Source organism: Ictidomys tridecemlineatus, chromosome 1 (genome assembly GCF_052094955.1).
Source record: "Ictidomys tridecemlineatus isolate mIctTri1 chromosome 1, mIctTri1.hap1, whole genome shotgun sequence".
In the NCBI taxonomy this organism is placed as follows: domain Eukaryota; kingdom Metazoa; phylum Chordata; class Mammalia; order Rodentia; family Sciuridae; genus Ictidomys; species Ictidomys tridecemlineatus.
The window spans coordinates 129389020-129409200 of NC_135477.1; the positions used below are offsets into that span (position 1 = coordinate 129389020).

General features: G+C 43.3%; 1 protein-coding gene across 3 annotated transcripts in view; it reads right to left on the reverse strand.

The window, feature by feature from the left end:
• The window catches only part of Pde6a (phosphodiesterase 6A), a 70144-nt gene that overhangs the window by 18811 nt on the left and 31152 nt on the right, over positions 1 to 20181 (reverse strand). For 2 of the 3 annotated variants that reach the window (XM_005324172.4, XM_021725685.3), the window contains exons 7-15: positions 15286 to 15352; positions 11178 to 11225; positions 8525 to 8674; positions 7773 to 7916; positions 5635 to 5700; positions 5290 to 5436; positions 4230 to 4337; positions 1856 to 1965; positions 107 to 194 (exon numbers count right to left, since the gene is read on the reverse strand). In XM_005324172.4, coding sequence (XP_005324229.1) covers positions 107 to 194; positions 1856 to 1965; positions 4230 to 4337; positions 5290 to 5436; positions 5635 to 5700; positions 7773 to 7916; positions 8525 to 8674; positions 11178 to 11225; positions 15286 to 15352 — 928 coding nt within the window. The remainder of the gene's footprint in view (positions 1 to 106; positions 195 to 1855; positions 1966 to 4229; positions 4338 to 5289; positions 5437 to 5634; positions 5701 to 7772; positions 7917 to 8524; positions 8675 to 11177; positions 11226 to 15285; positions 15353 to 20181) is intronic. The other variant, XM_040273819.2, reaches the window with a different exon arrangement.

Here is a 20181-nt window from a genome sequence, read left to right on the forward strand (position 1 = left end):
GTGGTCACCTTAGATGGCGGGAGTTCATGGCAGCCTAGGCCAATGCAAGGAGGCTGCCTGGGTGCGCTCAGGCTCCTTCTGAGATGAGGCCTCAGCCCCGTCCTACCTCATCTCTCAGCAATGTCTTGCCAAACTCCAGGTGATGTCTTTCCAAAATGGAGGACCCATGGAGCTTGGCCAGCGGGTTCTGGGACCTGAGAGAGAAAGAGAAAGAAAAAGAAAAAGTCAACATGGAAGGGTCCAAGATGGAGGTTAAGGACTTTATTATCCAGTCCCAACACCTCTAAATCTTCAAGTAGAACGGCTGAAGTACAAGATTGAGAAGGATTCTGCATGGGTCCTTGCACAGTGAGACGAGGGGAAATTAGGACCAAATACCAAATCTCTTGGCTCTGCCTTTAGCTTTTCTCCACAAGTGATTCTGACCCTAGTCTGGCTCATGGAATTTGCTGAGCAGTGGAGACCCTTACCCTCAGAAAAAGTCACAAACCCACATCATACCACATGCAGCTGCAGAGATTTATGGATCCCCTGAAGCTGTCCATTCATCCTGGCACTGGGCTGTGCTTTGAAGATCAACAAAGCCCTAGTCCTCCATTCGTAAGGGGAAGCCACTGAATTCCCTCCAGCAGTGTGTTTGTTCATTTTTTAAGTGTAATAAATATTTGTTGAACACTTACTATGTGATGAGCACTACACTCCATACTTGGATTCCCACAGTGTAAACTGTAAACACGATCTCCACTCTTGGAGCAGCGTGGACTATTGAAAAGACTCAGAAGAATGAATCCTAGTGCTTATTAGTGAGTTACAGGCCTCTGTTTCTCCATCAGTGCCATGGGGATAAAACTAGCCCCTACTCTGTCCAGCCCATGCAGTGATCAGAAGGATCCATCAAGACAGTTCAAGGACTGTGCTTCAGAGGCAAGCTGGAATATAAGCACTATGAGGACAGGCACTATGTGTTCTGCTCACATGGTACTTCCTTTGGCCAGCATAGTTCACCATCTACATGAGAAGCATTAGAATACATGTGAATGAATGAACATTATCGGTTACTAACATCTTGGCTCAAATTAGTTCAGCAGGTAGGACAGAGAGGAGGAGAGTGTGGGAGTTTAATCTCCTAGTTTCCTATTGCTGTTGTAACAAACTGCCCCAGACTTAATGTCTGAAAACAGCAAAAATGGATTATCTTTCAGATTTGGAGTTCAGAAGTCTAAAGTGGTCCACAGGGTGGCCTCCTTCTGGAGACCCTAGGGGAGAATCTTCTCTCCTCTCTGACCTTCTGCCTCCCTCTTACAAGGACCCTTTGGACTATAAGGAATCCATCTAGACCATTCCTATTCCTCAAGTTCCTTTACCACATCAGCCAAGTCCCCCTCCCACCTTTTCTTTTCTCCCCAGCCCTAGGGATTAAATCCAGGTCCTTGCACAAGCTAGACAAGTGCTCTACCACTGACTTCCAACCCTTTAAAAAACTTAATTTTGACACAGAGTCTCACTAAGTTGCCCAGGCTGGCCTCAAACTTGCAATTCTCCACTGAGTTGCCTCAGTGTCCCAAGTCACTGTGGTTACAGGCGTGAGCCACTGCACCTGGCTGCAAGTCTGTCTTGAATGTAAGTCAACATAACATATTTCCATGCTCTGGGGTTTGGGATGTAAACGTCTTTAGGAGGCCATTATTCTGTCTATCATAGGAGTAGAGCTGGATCCCAGGGGCAAGAGGAAGTGGGAAGATGTGGACAGTGGGCCTTTTCCTTGGTCACCCAGCCCGGGGAACATAAAGACCTAGGTGATAAATCCTGGGGTGAGGGTTGGGGAGGGGCAGGGAGCCAGTAAGGGCTAACTCACTTCATCTGGTAGAGGTTGTTGGTGCCTCTGTGGTCAATGTCATGGCAGAAGGCAGCAGTGACCATGGCCAGGGCCTCTAGGTCAGTGAAGTATCGCTTCAGTTTTCCTGTCTGGAAGGGCAATCAGAGGTACAAGTCACTCCTGTGTTGTGGGGGCTGGAAGCAGGGCTGAGAGGGCAGATTGGGGGGAAAGCCTGGCGCTGACCGACATGGTTCTGACCTTGAGGTGAGCAGAGCTTTACCACAGGCTGAGTTTTCCAGGAAGTTGGACTTTCCATACTGAAACTGGGATGATCCCAGGCAAACAGGGAGAGCTGGCCACTTATTACTAGGTGACCTTAGCTGGGTTCATGCGCCTCTGGGCCTCAGTATCCCAATCTGCACAGTGGGGGTGGAGGGTGTTGCTCTGGATGTTTTTTGAGAAACTTGGAACCATCAAGTTTCAGGATTTGGAAAGCTTATGAACGTGGCCAGACGGGTAAAGCAAACCTCCCAAACCTGGTCTACTGGTTTAAGCACAGCCCGGAGGAATCCTCCTTTCCTGGGGCTTCTCCACATAGTTAACCCTTGTTCCTGCTGGTGCTGGAGAAGAGGCTGGAGAAGGGTTGGGGAAGGGTTGTGGAGAGGCAATGCTGACTTTGATCCTACTGAATAAACCAGATTTAAGCTGTGTCCTTGTCACCTCTGGCAGTGGCCTGGCTAGAATGCCTGCCCTGGGTTCCGGCACCTGCTCTGGCCTGACATTTCCAGCCCTGAAGGGAAAGGAATGAGGACAGGGAATGTGAGCCCGACAGACTTGTGTCATGCCCTGCATGGGGAACGCTTTCCAATGAAAGATAAAGGGCTGGAACCCTCTGAGCCAAAAGTACTGATACAAATGCATGAAGGTCTGTCCCCCAGAGGGTACAGTGGCACTGTTTGTCACAGCAAAGATTGAAAACAATGTCCACACTCACAATTGGGTGCTGGGTGAAGAAATCATGGTAAATTTAAACAACAACAACAAAAAACCAGCCCTATCTCTGCACCTGTGGGCTCCACATCTGTGGATTCAACCACCTACAGACCAAAAATATATATTTTAAAAAATCTGTCTGTACTAAACATATACTAACTTTTTTTCTGTAGTTGTTCCCTAAACATTACAACATAATAACTATTTTTAATAGCATTTTTTTTTCTTTTCTTTCTCTTTCTTTCTTTCTTGGTACTGAAAATTGAACCCAGGGGCACTTAACCACTGAGCTACATCCCCAGCCCTTTTTATATTTTATTTTCAGACACATTCTCATAAGTTGCTTAGGGCCTTGCTACGTTACTGAGGCTGGCCTGGAACTTGTGATCCTCCTGCCTCAGCCTCCTAAATTGCTGGGATTACAGGCACACACCACTATGCCCAGCCACTTATATTTCCATTTTATTAGGTACTAAATGTGATCTAGAGATGATTTAATGTATATAAGAGGATTGTGCAGCTTATATGGAAATACTATGTCATTATATAAGGGACTTGAGCATCTGCAGATTTTAGTATGTGTGGGGAGGAGAGTCCTAGGGGGAAAAAAACCCATGGATATCAAGGATGACTGTTTTATGCAGCTGTAAAATTAAAACATGGATGAACCTTGAAGACATTAAGCCAGACAGAAAAGAACAAATTCTGTGTGATTCCACTTACATGAAGGCCTAGAGTAGTCAAATTCATAGAGATAGGAAACAGAATAGGGGCTATCAGGGACTGCAGAATAGAGAGAGTTGCAGTTATTATTTTATGGGTATAGAGTTTGAAACGATGAAAAGTTTTAGTGTAAATGTTGTATGACACTGTGAATGTACTTGATGTCTCTGAATCATACATGCAATATTGATTAAATATTGTGTTGCATATAATAGAAAATGTGTTATATATATATATATATGCATACATAATGAAAGAGTATGATTTACCTATAAAATGGAAGAATGTGATAATACACATTTTCAAATGAAAAACAGAATAATATCCCATTGCTTATGAACAAAATAAATGATGTGCATGTTTCTCTCTCTCTCTGTGTGTGTGTGTGTGTGTGTGTGTGTGTGTGTGTATGCAAGTGTATACAAAAAGAAAATTTGGAAGGACTTGTGCCTTGGTTATCTCCAAATAACAGACCAGGATTGGGATAGACTGCAGCTTCCTATCATGTTTTATTTGCTATCTTTATTTATTCTTGGGATTCTTTTATGCATGTACTACTTTTGGAATTCTTAAAAGGCAGTAGAGGATAACAATGCTGTCACTGCCATATGGAGTCTGCATGAGGTTGTCCCACATGACCTGGGCCCACAGCTCAGGCAGATCCTCTCACTCTGTGGACCAGGCCTGCCCTGCTTACCACCAGCAAGGAGAACATGGTCTGTCCCACGTTGAAGCCATGCCGCCAGTTGTGGTAGGTGATCTTGCGATAGCCCTTACTCAGGGAGTACATGAACCGCACCAGGGCCTGTGAATACACCCACGTCAGCGAGACAGTGCACACCTGCCCAGGTGCCCAGGGCTCTCCATTGCTAGAAGACACTAGGAGGTGGGAACTAGCAACAGATGCGGAAATGCTATGAAAGCACTTTGCTCCATGCTATGAAGATGCCTGTTGTTGCTAGAAACAAAGTAAAAGAGAATCATTCCCCTTATCCTGCGGGTCGAGCGTCCATCAGTGATTCCCAAATTGTGCCTCAGAGAGCAATTGTCCTCAGAGACACTAACAGGTGCTTCACAGCAGCAGCAGCAGCAAAAAGGGTTCTTTAATCCTGTGGTTCTCCAATTTGTAAGAACATCAAAATTACCTTGGAGGGCTTATTAAAATAGATTCTAGGTGTGTGTGTGTGTGTGTGTGTGTGTGTGTGTGTGTGTGAGAGAGAGAGAGAGAGAGAGAGAGAGAGAGAGAGAGAGAGAGAGAGAGAGAGAGAGAGAGAGAAACTTCTCAGATGGTGCTGATGTACTCTGAAGCAACACTTTGAGAACCATTACTTAATGAAAGTCTGGGAAACTCTGAAGACCATGCATACCTCCCATCCCACTGTCTTAGCCAGTCCCCATCACCCAGACTCAGTGAACACTCATAAGGAATCCTGCAGGGAAAGAACCCTGATTAAAATGGATTTAGCCCACGTTTCCCACCCTAGTCAGATATCTATTTATTCCCTGCCTTCAGAACGCAGTGCTCAGAACCCACTGCAAGAAACCAAAGCTCTGAAGATCCCAAGTTCAGAGGAACAGCGTGTCTCTTTTCTAATAAAAAATTCAACCATGCAACATGACCACTGCTTTAAACCCCAAACACTGAGGGCACACTCTTTTAAAGGTACTTTACAAATGGAGGGATCTTTATTTTTTTTCCTAAGCAAGGGGAAAAAAAAAACAAAACAGAAAAGCACAGATGTTTGTTTTGATCTCACCTCTTGTGGAATGTGGAATTTCTCCACCACTTTCAGCTCATAATACATCTGTATCCCACATTTCACCAGCTCCAGTTCTGTGAGGGGCAAGTCACTGAAGTGGAATTTATTAATTTCATATTTCTCTACATCTGGCAGCTCTCCCCGCTGTAAAAGGAATGGAGTCAAGGGATTAGGGGATAGGAAGTGTTCCTGGGTTCCCCTGCCACCCTGTTTCCATCCTGGGGTCCTGGGAGGATCAGAGTAGAATGATAGGAACACGCTTTGTAGAGAGTCACGCACACACGCTCAGGAGCACCCTGAGCAGAAACACATCAGGGCCTGTTCTGTTCCAGCTCCTCTTACCAGGATCTCAGTTAGCTCCTCTTCCTCACAGTCCCATGGCTCCTTCCCATACACCTCTCTGGTTTTCTGCCAGGCCCCAAAACAGGAGAGAAAAAGAAATGTTATTATATTGAAAACTTGATATGCCTCCACTTTTCCATTTCCATTTTTGCCCTTCCTTCTAAGTCTTTGCATCAGAACCACCCACTTAAAGAAACTGCCATTCAACATTCATTGGTGAACAAATTCAAAGTCACAGGCTTTGGCGCTATGGAGACCTGCATCTAAATTTGAGCTCTGCATTATCAAATGCCTTTGAAGCTCAGTTTCTTCACCTATAAAATGGGGATAATTAAAGCCTTTAACCAGTAAGTTAAAATTTGTGCAATCGGACAGTGTAGCACATATAGCACATATCAATTGTGCAAGGTCATTTTTTTTCTAATTTTTATTATTTTTTTTCCAGTACTGGGGATTGAACCCAAGGGACCTCTACCACTGAGCTACATCCCAGTTCTTTCCTTTTATTTTACTTTACTTTTTAATGAGATAGGGTCTTACTCAGTTGCAAAGGCTGGCTTCTGACTTGTGATCTTCCCACCTCAGCCTCTCCTGTAATTGGGATCACAGGTATGTACCACCATCCCCAGCCACAGAGTCATTTTTTTTAAAAAAAATATGCACAACTGAATTAAATAATGCAAATTAAGCACTTAGCATGGTATGTGGCACATAGGATGCACCAAAATAAAATAATTCTGTTATATTTTTATTGTTTTAATTATTGACTGAGAGTAAGGAGGGCTTGGCCATGATCCTGGCACTGTCTTTCTGGGTGACTTGAGGCTAGTTTCTTCTCTCTCTGGGCTTATTCCCTAGATGCTAGAGGAGCAGGGAACCTGGACCCAGTTATTTGTTTCTGATTTCTTGGCCCAGAGTAAAATCTCTTAGCTTTCAACTGGTTAACTTAGGCTACACCTCCATAGGATCTACATATCCATCATTTGATTGAAACTTATGAACTGAGTCAAGCCAACCATGAGGAAAATCATCCAAACTGGATATTTTGTTCTCTGAATTTACCAGTTATTGGTATTAAATGATCAATTTGTTACATTATTTTCCCAGCTTAAGGAACTTTGTTTGAGAATACTGACCTCTGTTTTTTTTTTTCAACTTGAGAGGTCTATCTATAAGCCAAGGTCTTGGGAGCTTGGCTGGGCATCATAGCCAATACCATTTGGCCAACTCAGTGTGCTATTAAGATCTTGGTCTCTTTAAGACCAAAACCTCAGGAACAATGAATCAACAATTCTCACATATCCATGAAAGCATCTAGTCCAATTTCCCACTCCAGGGAGCAATGTTTCTCTACAGCATCCCTGATACATGTCATCCAGTGTTTATGTGGATAACTCTCGTGTTGGGGTGCTCATCACCTCCTGAGGCAGCCCATTCACAAGAGAGGTAGAGAATTTTATTCATTATTATGATAAAGGTTAAGTGAGACATATTCACGGTCTAGGTGATTCGGGGACAAGTTCTTTCCACTTTGGAGGCCTTGATTTCTTCATTTATACAATAAAAATAGAAACCTTTATCCTGCCCATCTTATGGGACTAATAACTTGCAAGCATCAAAAAAGAGCCCAAATGTGAATTTGCTTTATAAAATGTAAAGTGGCGAGGACTTATTATTCACTGTGAACTACTTCTTTGCACACTAAACTCTTCTGTGACTTTCTTGGGTCTTCTGTGAGCTAACCAAAGAGTGAGGCTCTGAGAAACTGACCCTGGTCCATTGGTCTATCAGATAAATCTTCTTCTCATATTAGGGGCTATGTTGGTTGATCTTGTCTCCAAGTCAACCCTGGATACAGTGAAAAGTGGAGTTTCTAGAGCTCTTAAGCCAAGGTCGGGCCCCAGATTGAGAAATGATCCTGCAAGGGATACCTGTCTTCAGGCCACAAAGATTGTTAGTACCCACCACCTTCTGGGCACTCATCCATCCATCATCTGAGGGCTGCCACATCTCTGTGCTAAGCTGGAGGAACATGGCTGAGCGAACCCACACCCAAGCTGTGCCTTTGTGGACTTCAAGTCTCACTTCAACTCTGCTAGTCTCTACTAAGACGAAAACAAGTAAAGAATATTACGTACCAAGATTTTCTGAATTTCTTCATTGTCACACTTTACATGATATTTTACAATGTCTTGGAAAATATCCTTCCGATTTTCAAGTTTGTTCATAGACTCATAGGTGTCAGGATTCAAGACAGACCAGCCTAGGAACTGAGTCAAAGACTGAAAAGAAAGAAAGGAAGAATCAGACAGAACACCCAGCTTTGATCCTGACTCTTAGAGCAAGACTCCCCTGGGACTCTTTTTATTCAGCTACAACAGGGGTTGTGTGCTGCCCACCATGCAGAGCTGTTGTGATTACAGGGTAAAACAACGGTGTGAATGCGCCTTCTTAAAGCACTAATAGACATTAAGCATCATTTTTATATGTAAAAGCTTCCCAAAAAGGGACCCTTCTTTGCCTACGTGGGGACTATATACAAACTCTGTACTTTCTGCTCAATTTCTCTATGGACCTAAAACTGCTCTAATATATGGTGTTTAATATACTATGTATACAACCAGAGAAATGGAAAATTGTGCTCTATATATGTAATAAGAATTGTAATGCATTCCGCTGTTATATGTATATAAAAATAAATAAAAAAATTTTTAAAAAAAGCAGAATGTGGATCTCTCTGATGACATGTGGGGCAGAAGCGAGAGTAAAGAAGGTGGTGGTCGAGGCTGCCTCAGGTGGCCTTCCTGTCGCAATGTGCATCTCTGAAAGCCACACCTGGCCGCAAGCAGACTCTGAATCCCAGATGCAAGGACCTCCCAGCACGCCATACCTCCATGAGGGTCTCGTCCATTTCATCAAAGGGCTTCCCATCTTTGCGATTGTAGAACGTGGCCACTCCAACAATTTCTTCCTTCTTGTTCACAATTGGCATTGAAAGGACATTTTTGATCATCCATCCAGAATCATCCAGAGGCTCTTTCTAAAGAGAGGGGCAGATCTTAGGTTCTCTTCTGGGTCTGGGCTGTGTAGGCAGCTGTGATGGACTCTGGGCTGTGGGGGGGACCCTGATTGGCTGAGAGGGGTTGGCAAGAGGGTGGCGCTTGTTGGATTTTGTATGGATTTAGTATCAGCCACAGAAGCCTGAGCAAACAGCCCATCTAGTGGAGTGCCTGATACAAAACCAGGTAGCCACATTGTCTCCGTCCCTAAGAGCTCAGGGCTGTAGGTGCCTGGCAGTGGACTGTGTGCCAGGGATACAATAATGTGCAAAAACATGCTAGGGAGTGTAGTTCTCTTTCATATACAGGAGAAAACCAGAGGGCACTGGCTGGCTTCAGAGAACAATTCTGGGTCAGTTATGGTGGCGCACGCTGTAATCCCACTTGGGAGGCTGAGGCAGGAGGATCACAAGTTCAAGGCCAGTCTCAGCAATTTAGTGAGACCCTGCCTCAAAACAACAACAATAACAAAAAAATAGCTCTGGGGGTGTGGCTCAATGGTAAAGAGCCGCTGGGTTCAACCTCCAGCACTGAAAAACCAAATGCTGGTGGTTTTCGTAATTTTGAATGAATCACCTGGCTATATCCTCTAACTCTTTGCCCTTGGCCTGACTTTCTGTGTAATTTTGGCTTGGAATTTTATTTCCTTAGGCCTTGATTTTCCTACCTACATACAGATGGGGAGGAGTGTGTGCCTTGCTAAGCAATGAGGTTCTTGGTCAGCTGAGGATGCCTGTGGGGAGCCTTGCTTTCATCATTATCAAACAGATAATGTGACTCATTTCTAGATTCTATTTTCACGGATTCATCAATATTTACAATGTATAAGAAACCAAGCTACCACCTGGGGAAACCAAGGCAAGTAAGGCAGATGTTCCTCAGGTGGCTCATTTTCCATAAAGTAAACCAGCAATGTCACTGCAGTGCGGTATTTTATGTCCCCTGGGAGCCTGAGGAAAGACAGAAGTCAAGGATGGCTTCCTGGAGTAGGTATCTTCCATTTCTGAAATGTCAAGATTCTTAAGGTAAATTGTTATTTGTATTTCAATTTGTATTGAAATACAAATAACAAGTATTAACAAATAAATACTTGTTATTTGTATTTCAATAAACAGGAAAGTTAGAAAAAAAAAAGCACAGATTTTTCTTGCATGATTTTTATCTCCTTCTTAATTATGTCCTGATTGCTAATGATTTTTCTTGTGGTTGGCATGCTCAACCCAAAGAACATTGATAAGACATCTAGAGCTGAGGATGTCAAGAAAGGTAAGAACCAACCCTTCCTTGATCCAAGAAAGCCAATATTATACTGGCAGAAATTAGTCCAAGGCAAAACTAAGGATAATAAAAGATGAAATAAGGGGGAAATAGTAAGAGAGACAAATTCCCCTTTGGTCTGCCCTTCCAGGCCCTGCGTGATCTGTTTTTTATCCACTTCTCTAGAATCGGCTTATCCACACCTTTCTCAGTCTCTTACTCAGCAAGTCTCTCACTTGCTGGCCAACGCTATCCCTTCCAGTTATCCGTCTCTTTGCTGCAGCCTTCTCCCCTGTCCTTACTCACAAATAATTTCCTCAAGGACATGTTCCTTGATTTCTCTCAGGTCAGGTCAGGGCTCCTGAGAGTTCCTCTCCACATTCTCTATCTTCTTCCTTCCTTCCTTCCTTCCTTCCTTCCTTCCTTCCTTCCTTCCTTCCTTCCTTCCTTCCTTCCTTCCTTCTTTCCTTTTCTCCTTCCTTCCTTCCTTCTTTTCTTTTTTGGTACTGGGGATTGAAGCCATGGGTGCTTAACCACTGAGCCACATCCTCAGCCCTTTTTTAATATTTTATTTAGAGACAGGGTCTCACCAAGTTGCTAAGTGCTTCACTAGGTTGCTGAGGGTGTCTTTGAACTCATGATCCTCCTGCCTCAGCCTCTCGAGATGCTGGGATTACAAGCCTGTGCCACTGCACCAGGCTAGCCCCTACATTTCTACTGACCATGACTCAGGTGTCTCTCTTATGAGCCCCATGAAGACAACCACCAGGTCTCTCTGTTCCACTATGGTAGCCAGAGTAGCATTGTGTCAAAGCCTAGCCCAGAAGATGGCTTCCACCAGCATTTCTTACATGATAAAAGCCAAAGCCGAATGAAATGCTAAACGATATTCCATGCACTTTTCAAAAAGAAATTATACACAGCCACAAAAATCAGAATAAAACTTCTTAGAAGTGGTAGCATTTGAGATTGTTACTGAAGGACACGGGGAATTTGGACAGGAGAGGGTGGTGGCTGAAGGTCCTGAGGCCAGAAGGCAAAGAGTGCGAGTGTTGAAATAGAATAAGACCTTGGAATTGGCCCAGCCAGCTCCCTCCCCATCTCCACTAGCACATGGCTTTTTTCCATCCTGGTTTCACTCCATTTAGATGGCTACCCAAGGAAGCAGGTGGATTCAAATGGAGAGGAAAGTCATGTGACTCAGAGAACAAATCCAAAATGTCTTACCTGAAATGCAAAAAGGTCCTCGGCAGGTGCATTCATGATATTGCAAATCTAAAAGCAGTGGAGGGAAGAGGGACTGCCATTAGCCCCGAGGGGCACGTGGTAAAGGGCCTGCTCTTTTCACAAACACCATATCCTTGCCAACAGCATTCACATTTTTTTTTCACAGGTAGCTACACCAGAGATCCTTTTGGATTATTAAGAGAGGATACTGGAAAGAAAAGTCCCCTTGCAAGCCTTACTTCTCAGGATTGGCTCCATCTCGAATTATTTCTAAACTTTGCAAAAATTAAGGATACAAGCTGCTGTTATTAATAGTGTCTCATTTTGCCGTTCCTCTTTTGTTGAGCATTTGGGTTGCTTTTTCTAAACTGAAACAGTGCTACGCAAAACATATTTGATTCATGTACATTTGGGGTTCTGTTTTGCTTTCTTGGGCAGGAAAGCATTTTTTCCTTGGGGTAGAAACCTCAAAGTAGAACAAGAAATGGCAGGTGTTGTAATTTGGGATCTACATTGCTAGATTTCTCTTCTGAAAAGGAGAGAATAAAAAAGGAACCAAATGACACTTATCTGATCCCTCCTGTGGCTGGCCACCATTGCAGTTAGGTAGTGTACGAACTGCACCTGCTGAGGGGCGGCTGGCCCTGAGATCCAGCCTGGGTTCTCACTGTAGTCTTCCCTTGAGAAGAGGGCCTGCTTTTACTTCTCAAAGGCTACTACATGGGCTTACAGCAACCCTGCCCGTCAACACAGACGTGGACTGTCTGGTGTCAGAGGCTGAGCTGCCCAGCTCCTGTCCAAGGACTGCCTACTCACTCTATCATCCTCCAGCCTCTCCTTGGACCTGGTCCGTCCGTTCTCATTGTTCCCTCCTGATCAGCAACCTCTCCACGGGCCCTTTTCCCTCAGCCCATGAGCCAGCTTGTGTATCTCCCATCCTCAAAATGCTTCCCTCACACAGCATGGTCTCCATAGCAACCACCCACAGGTACTCTCCCTTTTTCTCTTGCCTTCTCTACCTTTTACTGCATGCCATTCCTCAGTGGACCACATGCTAGTATCTGCCTCCACTTTGCCACCAAATTTGCTTTCATCAGGGCCACCAAAACTTCTTAATTGACAAATACGATGGGGCCTTCAGTTCTTGTCTCACCAGATCACTGTGCTGCATTTGGTCTATCTGCCTGTCTTTCTTTCTCTTTTCCTTTTTTTTTTTTTTCCTTTCTGCATTGGAGTCTGAATCCATGTGCTCATGTGGGGCAAGTGCTGTACCACTGAGCTACGTCCCCAGCCCTTTTTATTTTAGAAAGAGTCTCACTGTGGAGAGTGAGACTCTGGGTTCCCAGGGTGGTTCAAATCACCGTGGTCCCTGATTCCCTTATGACTGCATTTGCCCTGGGAGCTGACTGTGCAAAGGTGCAGGTCAAGATTGCTCAGTTGCTACGGTAATGCCGGCCAGGGGTGGCTATGTGCAAAGGTGCGTGGCTCTAACAGTCAGAATCTTGGATTCAGACACCAACTCCCAGGGGTAGAGAATTCTGGGCATAATAAGATGACCTCCACATCTCCCAAGTTTTGCTGCATCCTTCAGACTACCTGCTCTGCTAAAATTGTCTCACAAATAACCTTCTGATGAAAAAACCTGTATAATAAATGTGCTGAGCTAGCTCTGGTGTCAAACAAGCCTCACCAGCCATGGCTTAAACCACCTGGCCCCAGATTTTTCTCTATGTGTGTCTGTTTGTCTTTTCTTCATCCTCTCATCATCCCTCCAGTGTCTGAATTAACTGCCCAGACTGGCCTTGAACTCGGAATCCTCCTGCCTCAGCCTCCGAGTAGCTGGGAGGATGGATGTGCACCACCATACCTGGATGGTCTCTCTCCTTGTTGAAACTTTCTACTTCTTTGGTTTCCATGACTGCCTCTCCTGGGTCTGCAAACACCTCTGAATTCTCCTCCTGCTTCCCCCCTTTGCATACACCCCTTTCTCCACCTGCTCTGGAAATTCTGAAATCCTCCAATATTGTACCCTGGGAACCCACTGCTCCTCACGTCTCCCTGGGTGTTGTCAACACCATAGTTTCAAATACTACCTGGTCCTGAGAGCTTCCTAATCCACCCTTCCTCTCTCTCCATAGCTTCATTTACCTGCTGATCACTTCCTCCTGAAGAATGTCTCAATCTCACCCTGTTTAAAACTGACCTCCTCATCTTACATCCAAACCTGATGGCAGCACTCTCAGCCTGGAAGCTTAAAATGAGCTCTGACTCTTTTCTCTTCCATCCTCTCTGCTCCCCACCAAGGCTAAGTCCTGCCAGTTTTGCCCTCTGGATTTCAGGTCAGCCCCTTATCTCCTTTTCATCTTGTCTTTGTTGAATGTTGTATTAAAAGAGAACATCTATGTGGTGCCTCATCGTAGCACTACGTAGATGGCCATGGGCAGTGAGGACAGTATTCTTCACGGTGCCTGCATTTGTTGACATTCTCATCATCCCTTACTTGAATCATGCACTGGTCACTCTGCCTCCAGTCCTAGTTCTTCTGATCCATTTTCTATGGACCTGCCAGCATTATCCTGCTAAAATGAAAAGCAGGGCTGGGGAGGTAGTTTCGTGGCACAGCACTTGCCTAGCATGCACCAAGCCCTGAGTTCAACCTCTGGTATTGCAAACAACAACAATAAGACCCAAACAAATAAGATAAAAAGCAGCTGTACTGGTCTCCTGCTTTAAAAGCCATCACCGTAGATTCGAGTCCTACCCGCTGGACATGGCATCCAAAGCCTGTTATCTGGCCCCTCTCTCCCTCTGGAGTTTGCTTTCTCAAAATTAACACAGCAGCAACACTAAACTGCACACAGTGTCCTGCTCCAAACTCCTATGCCCATGTTGTTTGTCCATAGTTTGGATATGGATTGAAAAGCTAATATACTAAAGGCTCTGTCCCCAACTCAGGGATCTTAGGAAGTGATGGAAACTATTGGGAAGAGGTGGGATCTAGTGAGAGATCTTTAGGGACATTGGAGGGCGTGTCCTTGAAGGGGATTGTGGGACCCATCGCTCCTCTTTCTCTTCTTTGCCTCCTGGCCATGAGGTGAGCAGCTTAGCTCCACCTTAAGCTTTCCACCATGATGTATGGTATCACCAGAGGCCCCAAGGCAACAAAGCCAACCAACCACAGGCTGAAAACAAAATAAAACTCTCCTTTTTATAAGCTGATTATCTCCGGGTTTTGTTACAATAATGGAGAGTTGACTGACACCCATGATGTTTCCTCTACCTGGAATCCTGTTTCCTGCCCCCACCTGCCTAAGAACTAATGATTTCAAATTCAACTCAGACCAACACACTCTAGGAAATGAAGACTGGTTTATATGTCCCCTATTCTGTATCCCCTGTGGTGGCTTTATCACATCGCAGTATAAATATCTGTTAATAAAGGCATCTCCTCATTCGATTATGAGTTTCAGAAGAGAAAGAGTACATCATGATCCATCTACCTTTACATCCTCAGAGCCTATGACACTGTCTGGAATAGAAAATGCTCAATAAAGAAACACCTTGCCACAGGGGCACCATTGTGTAGTATGTTCTGGGGGAAGGATATAGGTGTGACCAGGACCAAATATGGGGGTGATGTGCAGCAGACATGACCCTGCTCTCAGGCGCTGGGGACACCACTGCTTCACCCTTGGCCTTAGTGAATGGGGCAAGGTGGGAGGTAAAGCTCTGGAGCTCTGCTTTGTGTAACATGGCTGGAAACGTGGGGATGGGAGGTGGACAATGGCAATTAAGTCTGACATGAGAGATTGAGACTTAGTCCCTGGGGAGCCTGGTAGACCACCCAGTCATGCCTTTGTCCCTGACACATTTGTCAGTGACCATCTTTCCATCTAAAGATTATTTCTCTGCGTTTCATATTTGCCCAAATGTCAATTCTCTGTTTATCTCTAGGGACCCTCTATCGAGTAAATTGAAAAACAAGAGACTCGGGCTTTGGAGATCCACACTCCTCGCCCCCCCCATTTTTTCCCACTTGCTCCATCTGAAATCCTTTCATTCTTTCATCTTAATCAAACTTTTCCCCTTTTCAAGTTGTGTTACTTACCAGGCCATTTTGGGCAACATAAGTGGGGAGACCGCTTACTAAAGCCCAGTGGTCAGGAGGTGGATTCCTGTAAAGACAAATGGTGAAGTTCAATGTAGGGACTTTTGGGGACCCAAGAAAAGTGACAACATCCATTTCACAGATTATTATTGACTGCTAAGCAAAAACACAAACTCCATCACTTTTCCTCATGGAGTTGGTTTCATACTATATTGAGAGTTGAAAATTCATCTACAGTGAGCTCCTGCCAGGACTAGTGACTAAGCTAAATGCTTTATATTTGGTGGAGATAATAATAATATTATAATTTTTGGTACTATAGTTATGTGTCATAAATGATGATGTTTTGGTCAACAGTGGACCACACATATGAACAAAGTCCCATAAGATCATATCATCTAATAATATCATAGCCATCTTAGTTTGTGTAAGCACACTCTTTGATGTTCACACCATGACAAAATTGCCCAGCATTTCTCAAAACGTGTCCCTTTCCTAGCTGCGTGCAGTGGTACATACCTGTAACCCCAGCAACTTAGGAGGCTGAGGCAGAAGGATTGCAAGTTTAAGAATGGGCTCTGGAACTTAGAGGCTATCTCAAAATAAAAATGAGAAAGGCTGGGAATGTGGCTCAGTGGTAGTGCACACCTGGGTTTAATCTCCAGTACAATAAGCAACTAAACAAATAAATAAATGTGTCCCCTTTCTTAAGTGAAGTATAATTTCATTACTTTTTGATTGTTTATTGGGAGAAAAATATGCAGAGAAAAATGCATTAAAATTCATTGAGCATTAGAATACAAATGCATAGAAATCCATATAGATGTCAAGAACAGTGTTCTCAGCACCTTGGAGATCTCTGACATGCCCCTCCCAATCATAGCCTTCTCCCTAACCCCAAACGTAATAATTATTCTAGCATGATCATTACACTCTTGCTTTTCTGTAGTTGTACCATCTAAGTATGATGTCTTATACCTTCTAATTTGATTTTGCCTGTGTTCCAACTTCATTTAGATAGAATTAACAATGTATATTATTTTATTCTATCTGGATCCTTCTCCTTTTCCTTTATCTTCTTCTTTTGCAGAACTGGGAATTGAATCCAGGGCCCTCTACCACTGAGCTACACCCCTAGTCCTTCATATTTTCTATTTTAAGACAAGTTGCCTAGACTGGCCTTGAACTTGTAATTCTTCTGCCACCACACCTGGTTGGCTTCTTTTTCATATTGCCATAATTCATTCATTTTATTGGCATGCAATTTCCCCATGCAGAACAATAGAACAATTTATCCATTCAAGGGTTGATGGGCATCTCCTCTGCCAATGTAAACAGGTAATGTGAACAGTGCCTCTATGAACACTCCAATAAGTATATGCTCTCAATTTTATATGGCATATTCCTAGAAGTAGAAATACTGGGTCATAAGATGTGCATATCTCAGCTGAGTATGGTGGTGCATGCCTGTAATCTCAGTGATGTGGGAAGCTAAGGCAGGAGGTCACAAATTTGAAGGTAGTCTTGATAACTTAGTAAGACCCTATAGCAAAATAAAAATAAAAAGAGCTGGGGAGGCAGCTCAGTGGCAGAGTACACCTTGGTTCAATCCTCAGGATTGGAAAAAAAAATTGTGCATCTCTTCAATGGTCAAATTGCTTTCCAAAGTGATTGACACTCCCATCAGGGGGAGTTGGAGTTACCTTTGCTCTAAGTCTCTGCCAGTACTTAGTATTTCCATACTTTTAAATCATAACCCTTCTGGTGGATTCTAATGGTGACACATTGTGTTCTCTTTTTCATTCCTCTGCAAAATTAATGAAATGGAGTCTCTTCTATAAATGTATTTGTCACTGTGCTGGGGGATTAGGTCAGTGGTAGGGCACTTGCCCTACATGCTAGGTGAGCGCTCTACTGCTGAGCCACAACCCCAGGCCATTACTTATTATTTTTTGTTTGTGTTTGTGCTTTCTGAGATACAAGGGATTGAACTCACAGATGCTCTGTTACTGAGCTACATCTCCAGTCTTTTTTCTTGAGACAGGGTCTCATTAAGTTGCTGAGGCAGGCCTTGAACTTAACATCCTTCTACCTTAACCTTCAGCCACTGGGATTACAGGTGTGCACCACCGCACCCAGATTCTGATTATTTTTTTTGTAATTGGACTTTTATATTTTTATTATGAGCAAAGGACATTTCCAGTATGATTTAAATCTTTTGAAAGTTATTAAGGTTTGCTTTATGGATCAGTATATAAGCAAATATTGTAAACACTGCCTGTATGCTTGAAAAAAACTGAGTGTTCTATACTTTGGGAGGTTGGGAGCAATGTTCTCTATAGATGCATTAGGTTATGTTTGCTATCTGTGCTACGCAGATATTGTATACTCTGTCCTACTCTCCTCCTAGTGACTAGTGAACCTGTATTTGTCTATATATTCTTGTATTTTGGTCAGTTTTTGCTTTATATTTTTTAGATATATGCAAATTTAGAAGTATAATGCCTTCTTGTATGATCAAAGTGGATTGATCCCTTTATTATTAAGAAGGGACTATCTGGGTGCAGGTTGTGGCTCAGGGGTAGAGTACTTGCCTAGCATTTGTGAGGCTTTGGGTTCAATCCTTAGCACCACTTATAAATAAATAAAATAAAGATATTGTGTTCATCTTCAACTAATTTTTTTAAAAAGGGACTACCTTTATTTCTACTAAGTTATTCAGTACATCATCTTTTAAAATTTCATATTAAATAGTTTCACCAGAGCTGAAGTGCAGCTCAGTGGTAAGGGCATGCTTAGTGTATGCACAAGTCCCTGGGTTCAATTCCTTGCACTAAAAAAAAAAAAAAAAAAAAGCAGCATAATTTTAGCTCTGCCAGTTTTCTTTTGTTTAGCATTCATATGATGTATCTTTTTAAGCTTTTATTTTCAACTTCTCTATTCTTATCCTTCCAATAAATCTTCTATAGCCAGGCACATTTGCACATGCCTGTAATCCCAGCCTTAGGAAGTTGAGGCAGGAGGATCCCAAGTTTGAGGCCAGCCTGAGCAAGTTAGCAAGACCCTGTCCCAAAATAAAAACTAAAAAGGCAGAGGTGTATGTAGCTCAGTAGTAGAGTGTCCCCGGGGTTCAATCCCCAGTACTGGACAGGGTGTATGGTATTTCATCATATCTAGGAAGTAATATGTGTGTGTGTGTGTGTGTGTGTGTGTGTGTTTGAGAGAGAGAGAGAGAGAGAGAGAGAGAGAGAGAGAGAGAGAGAAAGACTAGGAATTGAACCAGGGCTTCACATATGCTGGCAAGCGCTCTACTACTGAGATACATCTCCTCTCCAGTCCTTTTTATTTTGAGACAGGGTCTTGATAAGTTGTCCAGGCTGTTTTTGAATCTGTGATCCTTCTGCCTTAACTTCCTCATAATTATAGGTATACACCATTTTGTCCACTGGAAATAATCATTTTTTAGGAACCAATTTTTTTGTGTGACGGAGAAAGATAAAATGCTGCTGATTGATCTGCATTGTCGTGCTTTTCACTTGTAATTTTATTTTCACTGTGCCATTCGAGACAACTTTTGTTTCAATACCTCTAGAGCAGAATCATTTTCTTTTCAGTATGGGGGACTGAACCCAGGGGTGCTCTACCATTGAGCTACATCTCCAAATATTTTTATTTAGAGACAAGTTCTCTCTAAGTTTCCCAGGATGGCCTCAAACTTAGGATCCTCCTGCCTTAGACTCCTGAGTGACTGGAATTAGTCATATGTTACTGTACCCGGTTCATAGCATTGTCTCTTCCAGATACTTTTTTTCTTTTCTTTTCTTTTGGTGCCAGGGATTGAACCCAGGGGTGCTTAACCACTGAGCTGCATCCTCAGCCCTTTTTATTTTTTTTTATTTTGAGGCAGGATCTCCCTAAATTGCTTAGGGCCTCATTAAGTTGCCGAGACTGGCTTCGAATTTGAAATCCTTCTGCCTCAACCTCCTGAGTCACTGGGATTACAGGCATGCACCACCACACCCAGCTCTTCCTGTTAGTTTATGTGGCAATTAAATTCCCTGTGGATAGCATCCAATAGTGGTTGCTCAACACTAACTCAAGTGAAGTTATATATGCTTATGACCAAGTTCACACATACGCAGGCAAAGATAACTATGTGGAGACTGCTGCGTGGCTCACAGCAACTGTACAACATCATTGATTTTGCTTCATAAATGTCAAAAAGTAGAAACTTGTGCCTCTCAGAATCAATGAAATGCAATAGGTTTTTTCCTTATCCAGTCTGTCAATCTTTATTCTATAGCTGGAACATCTAGTTGATTTATAGTTAAAGAAACTATTGCTACATTTGGATTTAAATATCAATTTTACTTCTACTTTCTATTTTTCCTACCTTTCTGTTTTTTCCTAAACCCATATTTGGCCTTCTTTTGGTTAGATGAATTATTGATTTACTGTTCAGTTTTCCCCTCTGTTAGTATGGGTGGCATATGCTGTGAGCCATTCAGAGTATTTATCAACATCCTGGCTGTCCTTCTTCTGGGCACATAGTCAGGTTGCACTGTCTGTCCCTTGAAGTCAAATATGACTGTGTGACTGGCTTTGGCCATTGAAATGTGAGTGAGTGGAAGTGATGTGTCACCTTCAGGTGGACACTTTACAAGCCAGGGTGTTTCCTCATTTCTCTCTTTCCTCTGGGTTTAAACCTTCAAGGTTCAAAATGGTGGCTGATATATCAGCTTTGGTCCCTGCCTGACCACAATTCCATGCATTATAGCTCCAACCACACTCACCAAATGGCAATGGCGACACAGGAGACGGGACAATAAAACTCTGTTGTTTATACCACAGAGATCTCAAGGTCTTGTTACCACAGCACAACGTAGCCTATCCTAC